Source organism: Saccopteryx leptura, chromosome 2, assembly GCF_036850995.1.
Source record: "Saccopteryx leptura isolate mSacLep1 chromosome 2, mSacLep1_pri_phased_curated, whole genome shotgun sequence".
Taxonomy (NCBI): Eukaryota; Metazoa; Chordata; class Mammalia; order Chiroptera; family Emballonuridae; genus Saccopteryx; species Saccopteryx leptura.
The window spans coordinates 97,387,277-97,404,784 of NC_089504.1; the positions used below are offsets into that span (position 1 = coordinate 97,387,277).

Here is a 17,508-nt window from a genome sequence, read left to right on the forward strand (position 1 = left end):
TGAAGGCCTGTAAATTTACCTTGGTCATCTTTCCGAGTGATGATCTCCACATCAGAAACTTCTCCAAACCTGCTGAACTGATTTTGTAGGTCTGCCTCAGAAATGTTCTGGCCAAGGCCACCCACGAAAAGGCGCTTTGTTTCTTTGTTAGTTTTCATAAAGGCTAGGCAGACACTCAGTGTGTTCTTGTGGAGAAAAAGCAATTTTCTATCGACAGAACAGTTCTTCTCAAACCTAAAAAACAAACAAAATAAACCCCAACTCCTACCTTGAACCTTCTATGCCAAATTGTTTGCCTGAATTTTCACTATTATAGTGTTTCCAAATCTTATCCCTGGAGATTCTGGTAAAGCCCTCCACCCACTTTCTCCATGACCCCACTGCAGAACAGCGCCTCTCTACATAGACACAAGTATGAACAGATGCTTCCCTCAAATGATTGCAATATTATACTTTACCCCATCTCATTTACTTACCAATTTGTTAAGCGTTTTTCTTTTTTTATTCATTTATATATTTACTCACGTTAACAAATACTGACAGAAATGGGATGTGGCAGGTCTATATGCTAAAGGATAAAAAAAAAATAAAGAAAAAAAGAGCTCCCATCCTGGTGTTCTTCCCAATCACCAGAGAAGCAAAGGATGAAGTCATAGTAACTACAGTGTCACAAGAGTAGTGTCTGCAAAGCGCTGTTCAGGCTAGGAGAGCAACTGATATCACTGCTACTACAGACTTTTGTTTTTATGCGCCGGTGTCTATGACAGTTTGCGTGTATTTCATTTTTCAGATGAGCAGGAGGAAGTAAGTCACTTTCCCAACGCCATTCAGAGAATTAGTGAAGCCAGAATTATAAACCGGGTCTAATATCAGAACCTATCATGCATAACTATACTAGAAGGTTATTGGATTAGAAAGGCTTCGGGAAAACTCTTCCGGAGGTAGTGAGATTTGAGGTCCTTTTTGAGATCTCTAATCCCATTTAGCACCCACAGGCGCTCAACTGCGACACCCTGCCTTTTCCAAAGAGCTATAAGACTCCCCCCTACTCGACCCCAAAACAGAACCTAGAAACCCAAAGCGTGGCCCGTGTTCTGGGCGTGAGCTGCTGCCAACATCTTTCAGTAGAAGCTTTTGGACCCAGCCTACTAACCTCTACCTTCTTCCCCACGAAGACCCAAAGACAGGAAGGGACAGAAGAGGCCAAATTACCTGGTCACTTCCCATGCCCCAAACGCAGTCCTCGCCACTTCATCTCCTACACCCAGCGATGCTAGAGGTACCTAACTTCGAGTCACGTGTGCCACAACGCGGAACATGTATTTCTTCCTACTCGATTTCCAACCCAGCTTCCTAAGGTTCCGTTTCCATATTCAGTTCCCTAGTGCTGTTTATTTCGTTTTCCATCGTATGGGATGCCGCGATGCCTCCGCCACCCTGCCCTCACGGCCTCAAAATACATAAACCACAATTCTATAATTCTTGCTTAAGAGGATTATCACTTTGGGGTTGACCACGCCTGGACTCGGCCGGCGGAAGTAATCGAGCGGAAGAAAAATAACAAGACGCTCCCGTTCCCACGGTCCCGGAAGCTACTCTTCAATGACGTACGCATCCAGGTTGCTCCAAACTCCACCACCATGGGTTGGGCGGCCGTGCCGTTAGGCTTCGGGTTGGAGCGAATCAATTCTCTCCAACCGTAGGGACTGTTAGAGTACAGCTGTGGCAACGTGCGCGGGGATGACAACGAGCCGGGCCTACCTTGCGAGCTCGCATTGCACGCAAGGACGTCGGGCATACTCCCTCTACTCCCCCGCTGTTGGGACAGTCTGTGCCCGGAGCGCGCGAAGTTTGAAGCGCGCTGCGAGGCGAGCGTGCGTCCGTCCCGTTAACACCGCGCTATGGATGCGAAGCAAGCCGAGGTCCGCGTCTTGGAAGCCGAGATCGCGGCCCTGAAACGGGCGGTGGAGGAGCTGCCGTCGCCAGGGGAAGACACCGCCCGAGTGCAGTAGGTGGTCCTCCTCGGGTCCTGTGGGGCGGTGTTCGGGACCTCCGGCAGATATCGCGGGAGTAGCAACGTGGGCGGGAACGCAAATAGTTCTATCACAGGTCTAGAATGCGGAGTCCGCGCACCGGCCCCTTGTTAGTGCGAGGCCAGGTGTGAACTGATGTCATCGCGCCGCTGCGAGGGAAGTTAGGGGAACTCCTTGTTAAACCACCACATAGCCATTCTGCACTAACAGGCGGAGATAAGTGGGGAGTGCCTTATGCCGCTGAGAAAGCGGCGTCTTAACATCTTTGTTACTAGTCTAAGCCAGGGTCTATCATTTGCAGTACTCTCTGCAACTGGGAGTGCCAGACTGAGAAAGGCAAAGAGCTTTCTTGATGTGCATCATCTCTTTCAGTACCTAGGACAGCTGTCTAAGGTAGTTGCCATTTTTAACTGTCCTAAGGAACTCGGGTCTCGGAGAAGCTAAGCTGCTTGCCCAAGGTCTCAAGAGAAAGTGTCAGATCTGGATTGGATCCCAAGAGTCTTAACTTGAATGCCCAGGCACTTGGCTTAGCTGAAGAAGGGGAGAAAGAGTCGACAAGGTGTGTACCAGTTACATACTTGTCTCGAATTTGCAAGCTGCTGGAAACCTGAAACTGATTGGACGTAGGTGTAGAGAGAATGAGGTTTTCCAGAGCTGATTGGACGAGAAAACGAGGAGGGGTTCTGAAGATGTTTGCTTGCACATCGGATGAGGTCCTAAAGATAGAGAAAGCTATGACTGGTGACAGGAAGAAGTGGAGCAGGTGAACAGGGATCCAGGTGTGTTCCTCCACAGTGCAAGCACACTTCCACAGGTGCTCCACAGATCAGAAGCAGTAGCATTTCTTGGGAGTTTGTTAGAAATACAGATGTTGGCCTCACACCGGCCTACTAAGTCAAGCTGCACTTTAACAGCACCCCGGCACTACTTGATGCACCTTGGAAAGTTTGAGAAGTACTGTATCATATTGCGGGGAAACATTATTTCTCTACTGGCCAGGAGATGTTGTTGTTAGACCAGGATAGTATGGAGACTATTAAAGTAATCTGGGCCTCCTCAAATGATGAGTTGGGGAAGTTGAAAGAGTTCAAATTGTGGAGGATGTTAAATATTAGTCCAGAGTGTTTGGACTTAATGTGAAGTTTCTTTAAACTATGGTGTAGAAGAAAGATTGGGACCTGTGTACCAAGATTTGTGTGTGTGTGTGTGTATGTGTGTATGTGGTAAAGTACACTGAAAAACACTGCTCACAAAAATTAGGGGATATTTCAAAATGAATATGAAGTGATAAAAAAAAGAAGCATTTGATTTTTTTAATTAAGAATATTGGAAAAGCAAACAAGTCAAGGAAAGTTATTTGATTATGCAAATGAGATACAAAACTAACTTTATTTTATTAGTTAAAATGCACTAAATAAAAGGCTGAAAGTACTGGAGTATCTGCACATTCCCTGATTTTGAAAGTGCACATTCTGCAATTTCCCAGCGCTTGCAATGCCCCTGCAACATGATTTGCCTGAATGCGAAGCCTGGAGAGCCATAGGACATCTTGAAGCTGGTCAAACACAGACGACAGTGGCAACAGCACTTGGAACATCCCAAAGTGTGATTAGCAGACTGTAGAATTGCTTTCAAGAGCCTGGCACAGTATGAAAAAGATGAGGGTAGGGCCGCCCATCTGCCACAACAGCAAGAGATGACCACTACTTGACTTTATTGGCAAGAAGGAACAGGTGCAGCAATGCAACAGAGCTGCGGTGGACAGTTTCTTGCTGCCATTAGATGATGGATATGCACCCATACCATATGAAATCGGCTCCATCGTGTTAAACTGCATACCTGGCAACCAATGGTATGCATTCCGTTATCTGCTGAACACCATAGAACCCGTAGAAGGTGGGCTGATGAGCATCGCCATTGGACCTGTGATAAGTGGTCAACTGTCCTTCTCTCTGATGAGTCACGGTTCAGTCTGCAGCCTGACAATCATTGTGTCCTGATCTGGTGTGAACGAGGAACACTGGAGAATCCACTTTTCATGTGAGAAAGGGACTCCTTTGGTGGTGGTGGAATCATGGTGTGGGCTGGCATCAGCATTGGTGGTCGTACCAACTTCCACATCATCAGAAACGGATCACTGACTGCTGTCAGATATCGAGATGAGGTTCTGCAGCTGACAGTGGTGCCCTATGCTGGAGCAGTTGGAAACGACTTTATTTTCATGGATGATAATGCAAGGCCCCGCCTTGCACATCTCATCAATGTGCTTTAGGAGGCAGGAATCAAACACATGGCCTGGCTTTCACGTTCTCCAGACCTGAATCACGTTGAACATGCTTGGGATGCACTGGGAAGACATCTGGCGAACTGTCCAGTGCCTCCCACAACACTTTTTCTTTGTGTGTGTGTGTGTGTATGTGACAAAGACAGAGGGATAGGTAGGGACAGACAAACAGGAAGGGAGAGAGATGAGAAGCATCAATTCTTTGTTGCGGCTCCTTAGTTGTTCATTGATTGCTGTTCTCATATGTGCTTTGACCAGGGAGGCTACAGCAGACCGAGTGACCCCTTGCACAAGCCAGCAACCTTGGGCTCAAGCTGGCGAGCCTTGCTCAAACCAGATGAGCCTGCGCTCAAGCTGGCGACCTTGGGGTTTCGAACCTGGGTCCTTCGTGTCCCAGACTGACGCTCTATCCACTGCGCCATTGCCTGGTCAAGCCCACAACATTTCTTTTTTTTTTTTCCCCCCCCACAACATTTCTTGAGCTGGAAGTTTCCCTGGAGCAAGAGTGGCAGAGGATCCCACAAGAATAGCTGAACAATATGATCCTGTCCATGCCCATCACTGTCAGTGTGTTTTGGCAGTCTTGGGTGACCATACACCCTACTGAACAGTCAGTGTGTGGCACTCTTGCCCAGTTTGACATGCTTCTGTTCACCCCCACCAATATGTCACTTGCTACTCAATCAATATAATTGAGTTTACATCTCATTTACATAATCAAACAACTTTCTTTGACTTGTTTGCTTTTCTGATGTTCTTGTTTAATTAAAAAATCAAATACTTTTTTTTATTGCTTCATATTCATTTTGAAATATCCCCTAATTTTTGTAAGCAGTGTATCATAAATTTTACCATCTTAACCATTTTTAAGTGTTAAGATCAGTGATGTTACATACATTCATAATGTGCCATTATCACCATTATTCCTCTCTATAATTTTTCATTTTATAAAACTGATACTCTGCACCCATTAAACAATAACTTCGTATTTCTCACTTCTTTTAGCCTTTGGCAACCACCATTCTTCTTTCTCTGAATTTGACTTCTCCAGATACTTCATGTAAATGGCATCATAGGTATTTGTCTATTTGTCTGTGTGACTGGCTTTGTTACACTTAGCTTAATACTCTTTTTTTTTTGTATTTTTCTGAAGCTGGAGACGAGGAGGCAGCCAGAAAGACTCCCGCATGCGCCCAACCGGGATCCACCCGGCACGCCCACCAGGGGGCGATGCTCTGCCCATCCAGGGCGTCGCTCTGTTGCAACCAGAGCCACTCCAGCGCCCGAGGCAGAGGGCATGGAGCCATCCTCAGCGCCCAGGCCATCCTTTCTCCAACGGAGCCTCGGCTGCGGGAGGGGAAGAGAGAGACAGAGAGGAAGGAGACGGGGAGGGGTGGAGAAGCAGATGGGCGCTTCTCCTGTGTGCCCTGGCCGGGAATAGAACCCGGGACCTCCGCACGCCAGTCCGACGCTCTACCACTGAGCCAACCGGCCAGGGCCTATTTTTAACTTTTTGAGGAACATTTCCCATGGCCCCACCCAGTACTGTGGTTGTACCATTTTACATTCCCATTAGCAGTCCACAGAGGTTAACAGATTCTCCACATCATCCCAATACTTGCTTTCTGTTTTCTGATAACAATTCTAATGGGTGTGAGCTTGTAGTTCACTGTAATTTTGTTTTGTATTTCCCTAATGATTAGTGATACTGAGCATTTTGTCATGTGTTTATTGGCTACTAGTATATCTTTGGAGACATACCTATTCAAATATTTTGCCTATTTTTGAAACAGGTTGCTTAATTTTTGTTGTTGTTGTTGCTGAGTTTTGGGAGCCCTCTCTCTCTCTTTTCTTTTTTTGTGACAGAGACAGAGAGAGAGACAGTGAGAGGAACAGATAGGGACAGATAGGAAGGGAGAGGGATAAGACGCATCAGTTCTTCATTGCTGCTCCTTAGTTGTTTATTGATTGCTTTCTCATATGTGCCTTGACAAGGGAGGGGGGCTACAGCAGATTGAGTGACCCCTTGCTCAAGCCAGCGACCTTCGGGCTCAAGCCAGCGACCATGGGTTTATGTCTGTGATCCCGCACTCAACCCTGATGAGCCTGTGCTCAAGCCAGTGACCTCAGGGTTTTGAACCTGGGTTCTCTGTGTCCTAGTCTGAGGCTCTCTCAACTGCACCACCGCCTGGTCAGGTAATATATATATTAATCTCTTAACATGAGATGGGTTTCCATTTATTTGTCTTTGTAAATCTTTCATTGATCTTTTACAGTTTTCATTGTACAAATCTTTCACCTTCTTGAGTAAATTAATTCCTAACTTGTATTCTTTTTGATGCTATCTTAAATGGAATTGTTTTTGTAATTTCCTTTTCAAAATGTTCATTGTTGGAGTGTAGCTATGCATCTGATTTTTGTGTGGTGACTTTGTATCCTGCTACTTTGCTGAATTCATTTATCAGTTCTGTCATTTTGTATGTGTGTAGGTGTGTGTGGGTATGTGTGTAATCGTTAGGGTTTTCTACATATAAAATCATATCAGTAGTAAATAGAGACGATTTTACTTCTTTCTAATTCAGATGCTTTTTTTCCCCCCTGCTTAATTGCTCTGGCTTGGAGTTCTAATACTTTGTTGAATAAACATGGTGAGAGTGAGAATTCTTGTCTTGTTCCCGATCATAGAGTAAAAGCTTTTATTTAGCTTTCCACTATTGAGTATGATGTTAGCTGTGGGCTTGTCATATACGACCTTTATTATGTTGAGTTATGTTCCTTCTATACCAGTTTGTTGAGTTTTTATTATAAATGGATGTTGAATTTTATTGAACACTTTTTATCTATCTATTGATATGATCATGATTTTTATCCTTCATTTTGTTAACATGTACAATTTTGATTTGCAGATGTTTATCTACTCTTGCATTCATGGAATAAATCCCACTTAATTATAGTGTGTGATTCTCTTAATGTATTGCTGAATTCAGTTGACTAATACATATTTTGTTGAGAATTTTTGCATCTATGTTCATCAGGGATATTGGCTTGTAATTTTCATTTCTTATAGTGCTCTTGTCTTGTTTTGTGTTTCTTCCTGTTCTATTTTTGGAAGCTTGATGATTGGTATTCTTGAAATGTTTGGTAGAATTCACCATTGAAGCCATTTGGTTCTGGACTTTTGTTTATACGTAGGTTTTTGATTAGTAATTCAAGATCATTATTAGTAATTGGTCCATTTTTTTTTTCATTTCTTTGTAATTCAGTCTTGGTGGTTGTATGTTTCTAGGAATTTTTTCATTTCTTCTAGTTTATTTAAGTTTAAGGCATATAATTTTTCATAGTAGTTTCTGATGACTTTTTGTACTGTTTGGTGTCAGTGGTTAACAGTTTCTCTTTAAGTTCTAATTTTATTTGTTTGAGCCCTCCCTTTTTTTCTTGGTGAGTCTAACTAAAATTTAGTTTGTTGCCTGACCTGTGGTGGTGCAGAGGATAAAATGTCGACCTGGAACACTGAGGTTGCCAGTTCAAAGCCCTGGGCTTGTCCGGTCAAGGCACGTACAGGAAGCAACTATACTATGAGTTGATGCTTCCTGCTTCTCCCTCCTCTTTCCCTCTCTCCCTTTCTTTCTATCACTCTCTTCTCTTTAAAAATAGAAAAACAGTCTTTTTAAAAAAAGGTTTAATATGGGAGTTGATGCTTCCAGCTCCTCCCCCCTTCTCTCTCTCTGTCTCTCTCTCCTCTGTCTCTCTCCTCTAAAAATGAATAAATAAAATAAAAAATTAAAAAAAAAGGTTTAGTTTGTTTTGTTATCTTTTCAAATAGCCAGTTCTCCAGTTTCATTGCTTTTTTTCTATTGCCTTTTTTTTTTTTTTTAAAGATTTTATTTATTTATTTATTATAGAGAGGGGAGAGAAAGAGAGAGAGAGAAGGGGGGAGGAGCAGAAAGCATCAACTCCCATATGTGCCTTGACCAGGCAAGCCCAGGGTTTTGAACTGGCAGCCTCAGTGTTTCCAGGTTGACACTTTATCCACTGCGCCACCACAGGTCAGGCTCTATTGCCTTTTTATTTTTTACCCACTCTGAATCTTTGTTATTTATTCTTCCTACTAACTGTGCACTTCATTTGTTCTTCTTTTTCTAGTTTTATGAGGTGTAAATTAAGGACTTTTATTTATAGTTTCTTAAGGTAGGCAATTTATTGTAGTGAACTTCCCTTTTAATACTGCTTCTGTTGCAGCCCATAATTTTGGTATATAGCAGTGGTAGTCAACCTGGTCCCTATTACCCACTAGTGGGCATTCCAGCTTTCATGGTAGGCGGTAGCAGAGCAACCAAACTATAAATAAAAAGATAGATTTAACTATAGTAAGTTGTTTTATAAAGATTTATTCTGCCAAACTTAGCGAAAATCCGACATAAAGTACTTGGTAAGTAATTATTATTATATACTGTAACTCTGCTTTATAAATTTTATAAAGTAAAGTTACTTCTCTACTTTATAAATCACCATTACTGTGAACCAGTGGGCGGTTAGAAAATTTTACTACTAACAGAGATACAAAAGTGGGCGGTAGGTATAAAAAGGTTGACTACCTCTGGTATATATTTATAGTATATTTTCATTTGTCTCAAAGTATTGTTTGATTTCTCTTTTTATATTCTTTTTGATCCATTGGTTGTTCATTAGCAAGTTGTTCATTTATTTATTTTCTTATTTTATTTTTTATATTTTTCTGAAGTCAAAAGCAGAGAGGCAGAAAGACAGACTTTCACATGTGCCCTAACTGATATCCACCTGGCAATCCCATTAGGGAGCGATGCTTTGCCCATCTGGGGCGTTGCTCCATTGCAACCGGAGCCATTCTAGTGCTTAAGGTGGAGGCCATGGAGCCATTCTCAGTGCCCGGGCCAACTTTGCTCCAATGGAGCTTTGGCTGCAGGAGGGGAAGAGAGAGATAGAGAGAAAGGAGAGAGGGAAGGGTGGAGAAGCAGAGGCGCCTCTCCTGTGTGCTCTGGCTGGGAATCAAACCCAGGACATCCACACACCAGGCTGATGCTCTACCACTAAGCAAACTGGCCAGGGCTGCAAGTTGTTTAATATTTACATATTTGTGAATTTTTCAGTTTTTTTCTTTGTAATTGATATCTAGTTTCATATTATTGTGGTTGAAAAAGATGCTTGGCCCTGGCCGGTTGGCTCAGTGGTAGAGCATCAGCCTGGCGTGCAGAAGTCTCGGGTTCGATTCCCGGCCAGGGCACACAGGAGAAGCACCCATCTGCTTCTCCACCCCTCCCCCTCTCCTTCCTCTCTGTCTCTCTCTTCCCCTCCCGCAGCCGAGGCTCCATTGGAGCAATGTTTGCCCGGGCACTGAGGATGGCTCTGTGGCCTCTGCCTTAGGAGCTAGAATTGCTCTGATTGTGGCAGAACGACGCCCCAGATGGGCAGAGCATCGCCCCCTGGTGGGCATGCCGGGTGGATCCCTGTTGGGCGCGTGCGGGAGTCTGTCTGACTACCTCCCCATTTCCAAATTCAGGGAAAAAAAAATAATAAAGAAAAATAAATTTAAAAAAAATTACCACAGACTTTGTACAAGTTTTTGATCTCCACTATGAAGAATGTACGGTTGGAGGACTCAAAATTTAAATTGAGAATTGGGATAATCATGCCTCAGAATCCAAGGAAGGTGTTTCTTAAGATGGCAGAAATCAGCACTGCAGAATGTGGCAGAGTATGAGGGCAATACAGTATGACAAAAGTAAGGTACAATTCATTGTGAACAGTAGCGGAAATTTTACTGTTTTCAAGGAAAATAGAGTTACATGTTTGCAACGAGGAATATCTGATTACAGTGTAAAAGAAATTATGTTCTTTCTCATTCCTTTAGAATTTTTACCCCCTTTATTCTGAGATTTCCTGAGAATCTCTTTCTTAATATAAAATGATCTTTGATACTTTGCTTGTTTTGGAAGTTTAAGCAAGCTAAGTTTTTTTTTATTAATTTCATGACATCTTTTAAAATAATGAGATGTCTTGGTGTATCAGAATTTAGGTTGGAGCATTCTAAACATTCTTACCTAAATGGACATTTTAATTTTGTGAAATGCTCCTGTGATAATTTTTTAATAGTTTCAAATATGTAAAAATATGGTAACATAATTTGGTTAGGTTGTTTTATGTTGCAATTAAAGGTTGTGTCAGTAAGCCACATTTGTTTTGAGTTGGTTTTAATAGGAAGTAAGAAGGGCAAAATGGGAATGGTCTGAAGAAATTTGTAGCTACTACAGGGTTTCTTCATTGGAGTAATTATTTCCAATATTTACTTTTTAGAAAATCTCTTCAAGAAATATACCAATCACATCCTGAAGGATGGGTATCTTCAAAGGATCTGAGAAGTAATCTTGGACATTTAGAATCAGAACTTCTATTTCTAAGTACGCTTACTGACATCAATATAAGAAATTACTCCAAGAAGACAGAAGACCTAACAAGCACTGAGATGACAGAAAAGAGTAAGTGTTAATTTTAATCTAGAAGTGGCATTAACACTTACCTTATTATGCATAGGAAATTTGGTGGGATGTCGTTGAATTAAAACGCTACAGGTAATTATTTGTGTGGTTGTGGTAAACTTGTTGTGTAGGGTGACTTTTAAATGTCAAAGTGTACATAATACTCTTTCAAAAGCTACTTGAGGTAGATATTAAAGGAGGCACAGTCTCTTATTAAGTAACTTAATAGTTAAGTAACAGAGATAAGTGATTGTAAGAACATCAGCACCACTAATTTATAAATCTTAGGAGCTGTTTACCACTGACAGGAGATCCTTCATCTGTATACTATACTCCTATTGAACATAGCCTGTGGCCAAGGTAAATGTTTCAGCAGCTGGACCAGTTACCCAAGGAAGGTTCCTAGTCTCAATAACTAAGCTTTATTGCCAGTGGTCTGTGATGCTCTAACAGGAAAGGGGAAGCTAATTAATTTGTGCAGTTGAATGTCAGGAACTTTGGCCAAAAGTAGCATTCTGTCAAGAAGGAATCACTTTTGGAAATGTTTCCTGACTTCCATCAAAATAACCACCAAGACCAGGGAAAGAGGAAAAGTGACTCTCTGTTCTGGGCAGCTTGCCTCAGTGGAAGTTTGAATTGCAAATATCATAGAAATGAGTGATGGAACTTAGATACATCAGAGACTTGAAAGGAAGAGATGGAATGCAGAGAGGCCAGGTAGAAAACTTTTACTAGTACAGAAGCCCCATATGATGAAATAGTTGGTGCTGCCAATTCAGAATGCCTTTCTGGTATGCTGCCATGTAGATGGGTGGGTTTGATTCTAAGCTTTCCCCATTGCTGGCTTAGGTCTCAGTTTTCCTGGGTCTGCCAGGTCAGTTCTACTTTTCCATGTAATAGCTAGCGCATCCAGATGATTTTCCACTTCCAAAATTAGGTTACTTTCATATGTCTGCTTCTCTTTGTCCTTGTGGAATTGTACCCTTCTAAAAATACCTTTATTAGCGAATCTAGATGTTGTTAAAGTCAGAATAGTAGTTATTTCTTGGGCAGGGTGTAGAGTATAGCCTGGGAAAAGGCATGAGGCAATTTAATGGATATTTTAAAATTTCTGTATCCTTTTTTTCATGGTGCTGAGGCCATCTTTTTACAATTTTTTATTAAATTTACTGGGGTGACATTGGTTAGTAAAATACAGGTCTCAAGTGTACAGTTCTACAATGCATTATCTGTATTTTGCATTGTATGTTCACTACCCCATGAAATTTCTATATCTTAATCTCAGTGGTGGTTACATGGAAAATTTCTATTTCTTACTTTAATCTTTGGTATAATGAAGAGCTTGAAAGTACAAGTTGATTTAATTCTATTTTACAAGGTAATCAATTTGATGTACATTATTCTAGATATTTTGAATGCAAATACTAACATATTTCACACATATACCGACATCAGTATTACAGACATTCACCCAAACTTATTTAATGAATAGTTGAAAAAAAACTATTTTGCAAATAAAGTATTTGTTTTTCTGATTGATAGGTGTAAAGAAAGTTCTACAGAGACACAGATTATCAGGAAATTGCCATATGATTACATTTCAAGTTGAATTTCAGACTCTGGAAGTCCAGGTAAAATCAAGAGTATTTTGTAATAACAGATTCTGTTACTCTGAAATAAAAAATACCCCCCTTTTCTCCTGTTCCAGCTTCCAGCAGTGGCTGAGCTGAGGAAGAGCTAATGAAACAGGCTTCCTTTGTAGCATATTTGTGCAGTGGTACCATTTCAAAAAAAATTTTAAGTACAGATATAGTACCCCAACAACTGCATGTGGTAGGGTTGTTGTTGAGTGTAGGTACTTTATTGGAGGGTAGGATGCTTGCTCCTGGGCTAGCAGAGCAAGCCCTGAGGTTACAGGAGCAGGCCTGGATGCCCTCAGTAGTTAGCTGAGATGCCAGCCATTTGTTATCTGTTATCTATTGCCGCTTAGCAAATTTCTCTAGAATTTAATGGCTTAAAACAGTAACAAAAGTATTTTATTATCTTACCCATTTCCTATGGGTCAGGAATTTGGAAACAGCTCAGTTGGGTGCTGTTGCCTCAGGCCTTTCATGAAGTTATGCCATCTGAACACTGCTCTGGGCTGGAGGATTAGACTCCAAACTGGTACATGGTTATGGCAGCAAGTTGTACTGGACTGCTGAGACACAACACAGAGGGAAATACTTATGACTAAGATTTTCACATAAAATCAGGAAGCAATCGTAATGGTAATGTGCAACAAACACATGGCCGAGGTGGAGCAGAAGAACAAGGCACTGACTCCTTCCAGGCTGGCTCTGGAAAAAGTGGGATCTAGGCATAATTTTGTGAACTGACCAAGGCAGGGTTTATGATTTTATAGCAGAAAACTCTTTAACCAGTTGGTTTTGCCAGCTGGGCCTCCCAAGGGAGTGTGTGTAGAGGACAGGGATAAGGAAGGACAGGAAGGCTGCCTTGGCTTCAGTCATCAGATAGCTAAAGTGGATATAGACTAGTCATTGCACCAAGTCCTTAGTGTTGTGGGCAAGGTGCTTGCATTTATGGTCATATACTGGGACTCCTTATCCTTTTCCTCAGCCACATAAACAGCCCTACGTTGTACCTCTTATGTGGGACAAGACTTGATATTCGTTAATCAGACCCCTGCATCCTTAGGAGCTAGTCAAGAATGCCTAGGTGCAGTTATCTGGGCTAGAGGATTTGCTTTTTTTTTTTTAAATTAATTTATTTTTACAGGAACAGAGAGAGAGAGTCAGAGAAAGGGATAGATAGGGACAGACAGACAGGAACGGAGAGAGATGAGAAGCATCAATCATCAGTTTCTCGTTGCGACACCTTCGTTGTTCATTGATTGCTTTCTCATATGTGCCTTGACTGGGGGGCTACAGCAGACCGAGTAACCTCTTGCTGGAGCCAGCGACCCTGAACACAAGCTGGCGAGCTTTTTGCTCAAGCCAGATGAGCCTGCGCTCAAGCTGGAGACCTCGGGGTCTCAAACCTGGGTCCTTCTGCATCCCAGTCCGATGCTCCATCCACTGTGCCACCGCCTGGTCAGGCAGGCTTTGCTTTTTGAGAACACATTACATCCATTTCCTGATCGTCAGCACTGACCCCAGCAGGCTGAGTGAGAAAGAACTGAGGGATACCTAGGCCCCTCATCTGATGACAGAGCTCAGAGCTTCTAGCTTGTTCTACCTCAGAGTGTCCTCTTTCAACCCTGCCAGGGTGACCAAGAACATCTACATTGTGGCATTGCCAAGCCCTGTTGAGCCAAATATGACACAGTCAGGGGCATAGGTGATGAGTGGCCCGAGGGGAGATGCATTGTTCCCAAGTTGGCATCAAGCCTTGGGTCTATGTTGGGTCACCAAAATGATACTGTTCTGGATGATTATCTGCTGACAACTAAAACAGAACATAGACCCAATGGGTTGGTCGCATTGGGGATGGACAGCCTGTGCCAGGACCTCAGGCTTCTCTTCAGTGCAGCCCAGAAACTCTTGGGTGTTGTCACAGTGGAGAAGGTTGCATTACAAAAGGACCGGCTACATTTTCTTTCTTTGTGGCTGATGAGGTCCGAACCTCAGAGTGTTGATACACCAACTGCTCACCTGCATGCTGGCCTCCCTTGATGGCCCATGCCTGCTGTCCATGTTAAGTGGCAGAGTCGTAGGCTTGAGGTCCAGTTCCATGTTTGAGCACCTCCGCACAGTCAGTGTATACATTGCCCGGGCACCTGCTCAGGGACTTCCTGGTAGTCTTGGGGTCCTGCAGGCCTTTTCTGTGATAGGTGTTCATCTTTTTTCACAGTCATCCAGTGGGTTAGTGGGGAGAAGCTAGACTGTGGGCAAAATCAGGATTGCCCTTGGGGGGTTTGTTCACAGGTCCAAAACTGTCCTTTGAAGTTGAGGTGAGGGAGCTGCTCAGTGGAGCTGGATGTTGCAGGGTTGTGTACAAAGATTGATTGTTGTGCTCATTAGTAGAGTTATAGCCTGAGAGATAAAATGGACTGCATTTTTTTGTTGTTTTTAATCTTTAGACTGCATGTTTTAACATCATTTTGTTTAAGTTGTGTACTTTGGTCACTTTAAGCATTTGAAGGAAACTATCAAATGATAATCAACAGTGAGGTCACAGTTCAGGGACATTGTTTATAACATGATGTACTTCTGAAGAATTGCCCTCCTGACCAGAGGTGTTCCCAGGATGAACCAGCCTGGGCCCCTGTAGTTCCCACAGTGGTTTGCCTTGCTGAGCCTGGGTGGCCGCTGTGAGGTAGCACAGACAGGACCAGAGCCGTGTGGGCCCTGCCGCACAGGCTCTGCTCCCCCTGCTGCAGTGGCCGTGTTTCCTGCCTCCTACCAGGTAGTGGCAGCACTAGTCCAGTGCTTAGTTCCCTGTTAACAGTATTTTAAACTAACATTCTGATCCCAGACCACCAAAGCATGATTGAAAACTTTATGACCATTTAGTAATGGCCTAAGGCTATATTCTTAGCTCACATGCTGAACAAATTATGATTAGTTGAACTGCGTATGACAGAAAAATTAAAAATAAAATGCAGTTTCATGCCTGACCAGGCGGTGGCACAGTGGATAGAGCGTGGGACTGGGATGCAGAGGACCCAGGTTCGAGACCCCGAGGTAGCCAACTTGAGCGCGGGCTCATCTTGTTTAAGCAAAAGCTCACCAGCTTCAACCCAAGGTTGCTGGCTCAAGCAAGGGGATACTCAGTCTGCTGAAGACCCATGGTCAAGGCACATATGAGAAAGCAATCAATGAACAACTAAGATGTTGCAACGAGCAACAAAAAACTAATGATTGATGCTTCTCATCTCTCCATCCCTGTCTGTCTATCCCTCTCTCTGACTCTGTAAAAAAAATAAATAAATAAAGCAGTTTCAGGTACTAGAAGCTTATTTCTCTGTTGCTTAAACAAATTGTTTAACTACCCGTTTTCAAGGGCTGCGTGATGATCAGGCTCTGCCATGATCCACACGGCTTCCAAGCCGTGTTAGCATTTCAGACATCCGGAACTGGGGAGGGCAAACAAGGGCTCACCCTTTCCATTAAAAGACACCTTTTAGAACTCGTAAAACCCATAATTTTCACCTACATATTATTGACCAATAAGTTAGTACAAGGGAGACTGGACGTTTAGTCTTCATTTTTGCTTGGCCATGTAACAAATGAAAATTTGGGGCCAGAAAGAAGTGAAGAATTGGGGAATACCAGTAGTGTCTGTCCCATATGCTTTAGGGGATGTGGGGAAAAAACTAAGGAGAGGAAGAGTTGATATTCTTTGAAAAGCACAGAACATAGTAATTGCCGAATCTCTAAAGCAGGGGTCCCCAAACTGCAGCCCACATGCGGCCCCCTGAGGCCATTTATCTGCCCCCGCCGCACTTCGAGAAGGGGCACTTCTTTCATTGGTGGTCAGTGAGAGGAGCATAGTTCCCATTGAAATACTGGTTAGTTTGTTGATTTAAATTTACTTGTTCTTTATTTTAAATATTGTATTTGTTCCCGTTTTGTTTTTTTACTTTAAAATAAGATATGTGCAGTGTGCATAGGGATTTGTTCATAGTAGTTTTTTTTATAGTCCGGCACTCCAATGGTCTGAGGGACAGTGAACTGGCCCCTGTGTAAAAAGTTTGGGGACCCCTGCTCTAAAGAGACATGAGTTGTCCTTGTTCACATTTCAAAGTATATAGGTGTTTGTGAACTGCTTGGGTTTACTTGGCTACAAAAAGAGCATGTTCTTCCTGGCTGTGTTAAGAACACTTACTTTCTCTCTGCCGTTTGCCATTTTATGATTCTTCTTGCGAACCAGACTGGTAAGCTAGATATGAGGAGTAGTCACAAACTCTCTAAACAGCAAGATTTAGGAATATGTCATATGTGGCACTCAGGCTTTTTTGGAGAAAAAAGGAACAAAGGACTGTCTTATTTTTTTTTGTTTGTTTTTGTTACTTAGAATCTGGTGTAATGGGGTAATGAAAATTATTTTAAAATTTTTTCATTATTTAGTAGTAACACCTCACATATTCTAGGCCTACTCGTGTCTATGATCCCACACTCAAGCCAGTGACCCAGAGCTCAAGCTGGTGAGCCCATGTTCAAGCCAGATGGGCCTGCACTCAAGCTGGTGACCTCAGGGTTTTGAACTTGGGTCCTCTGCATCCCAGTTTGATGCTCTATCCACTGCACCACTGCCTGGTCAGGCTGAGATATATGTTTTTGATTAGACACAGTGGTGGATGCCCACAAATAGCCTACTTAGACTATAGTTGTTCCTAACAATTCCCACTATACCCTCTAGTAGCTGAAAAACTAACATATTATAAACCATTTCACCAGCAGCTCAAGATACAAAGAAACAAGTCAGATTGTACCCAGACAAATGGAGAAGAGTCAAGGAGTATCCACACTGTTATTAAGAAATAGCAAAAAATTGTAGACCTACTCCTATTAACAAATAGGAGCCACAGAGTTCAAAGCACAAAGATGGTGCGGAGTTCATCATCATTTAAGACCTATGCAAAATTACTACTATGAAAGAAATTAAGAAAATAGAGATAAACTCACCTTGGAAGACTTAATCCAGGAAATATAAGAACATGTTATATAAAATTGCT

The 17,508-nt window shown here is 42.6% G+C and overlaps 2 protein-coding genes across 7 annotated transcripts in view; one reads left to right on the top strand and one right to left on the bottom strand.

Moving 5' to 3' along the window:
- NOL8 (nucleolar protein 8) overlaps positions 1-1,425 on the bottom strand; it is a 44,013-nt gene extending 42,588 nt beyond the window's left edge. For both annotated transcript variants that reach the window (XM_066368365.1, XM_066368364.1), the window contains exons 1-2: positions 1,213-1,425; positions 20-234 (exon numbers count right to left, since the gene is read on the bottom strand). In XM_066368365.1, the coding sequence (XP_066224462.1) occupies positions 20-158 (139 nt within the window). In that variant the 5' untranslated portion in view covers positions 159-234; positions 1,213-1,425. The remainder of the gene's footprint in view (positions 1-19; positions 235-1,212) is intronic.
- A 166-nt stretch (positions 1,426-1,591) lies between these two features.
- Positions 1,592-17,508, top strand: part of CENPP (centromere protein P) — a 249,256-nt gene continuing 233,339 nt past the window's right edge. For 2 of the 5 annotated variants that reach the window (XM_066368374.1, XM_066368375.1), the window contains exons 1-3: positions 1,631-2,008; positions 10,648-10,829; positions 12,372-12,460. In XM_066368374.1, coding sequence (XP_066224471.1) covers positions 1,902-2,008; positions 10,648-10,829; positions 12,372-12,460 — 378 coding nt within the window. In that variant the 5' untranslated portion in view covers positions 1,631-1,901. The other 3 variants (XM_066368376.1, XM_066368377.1, XM_066368378.1) reach the window with 3 other exon arrangements.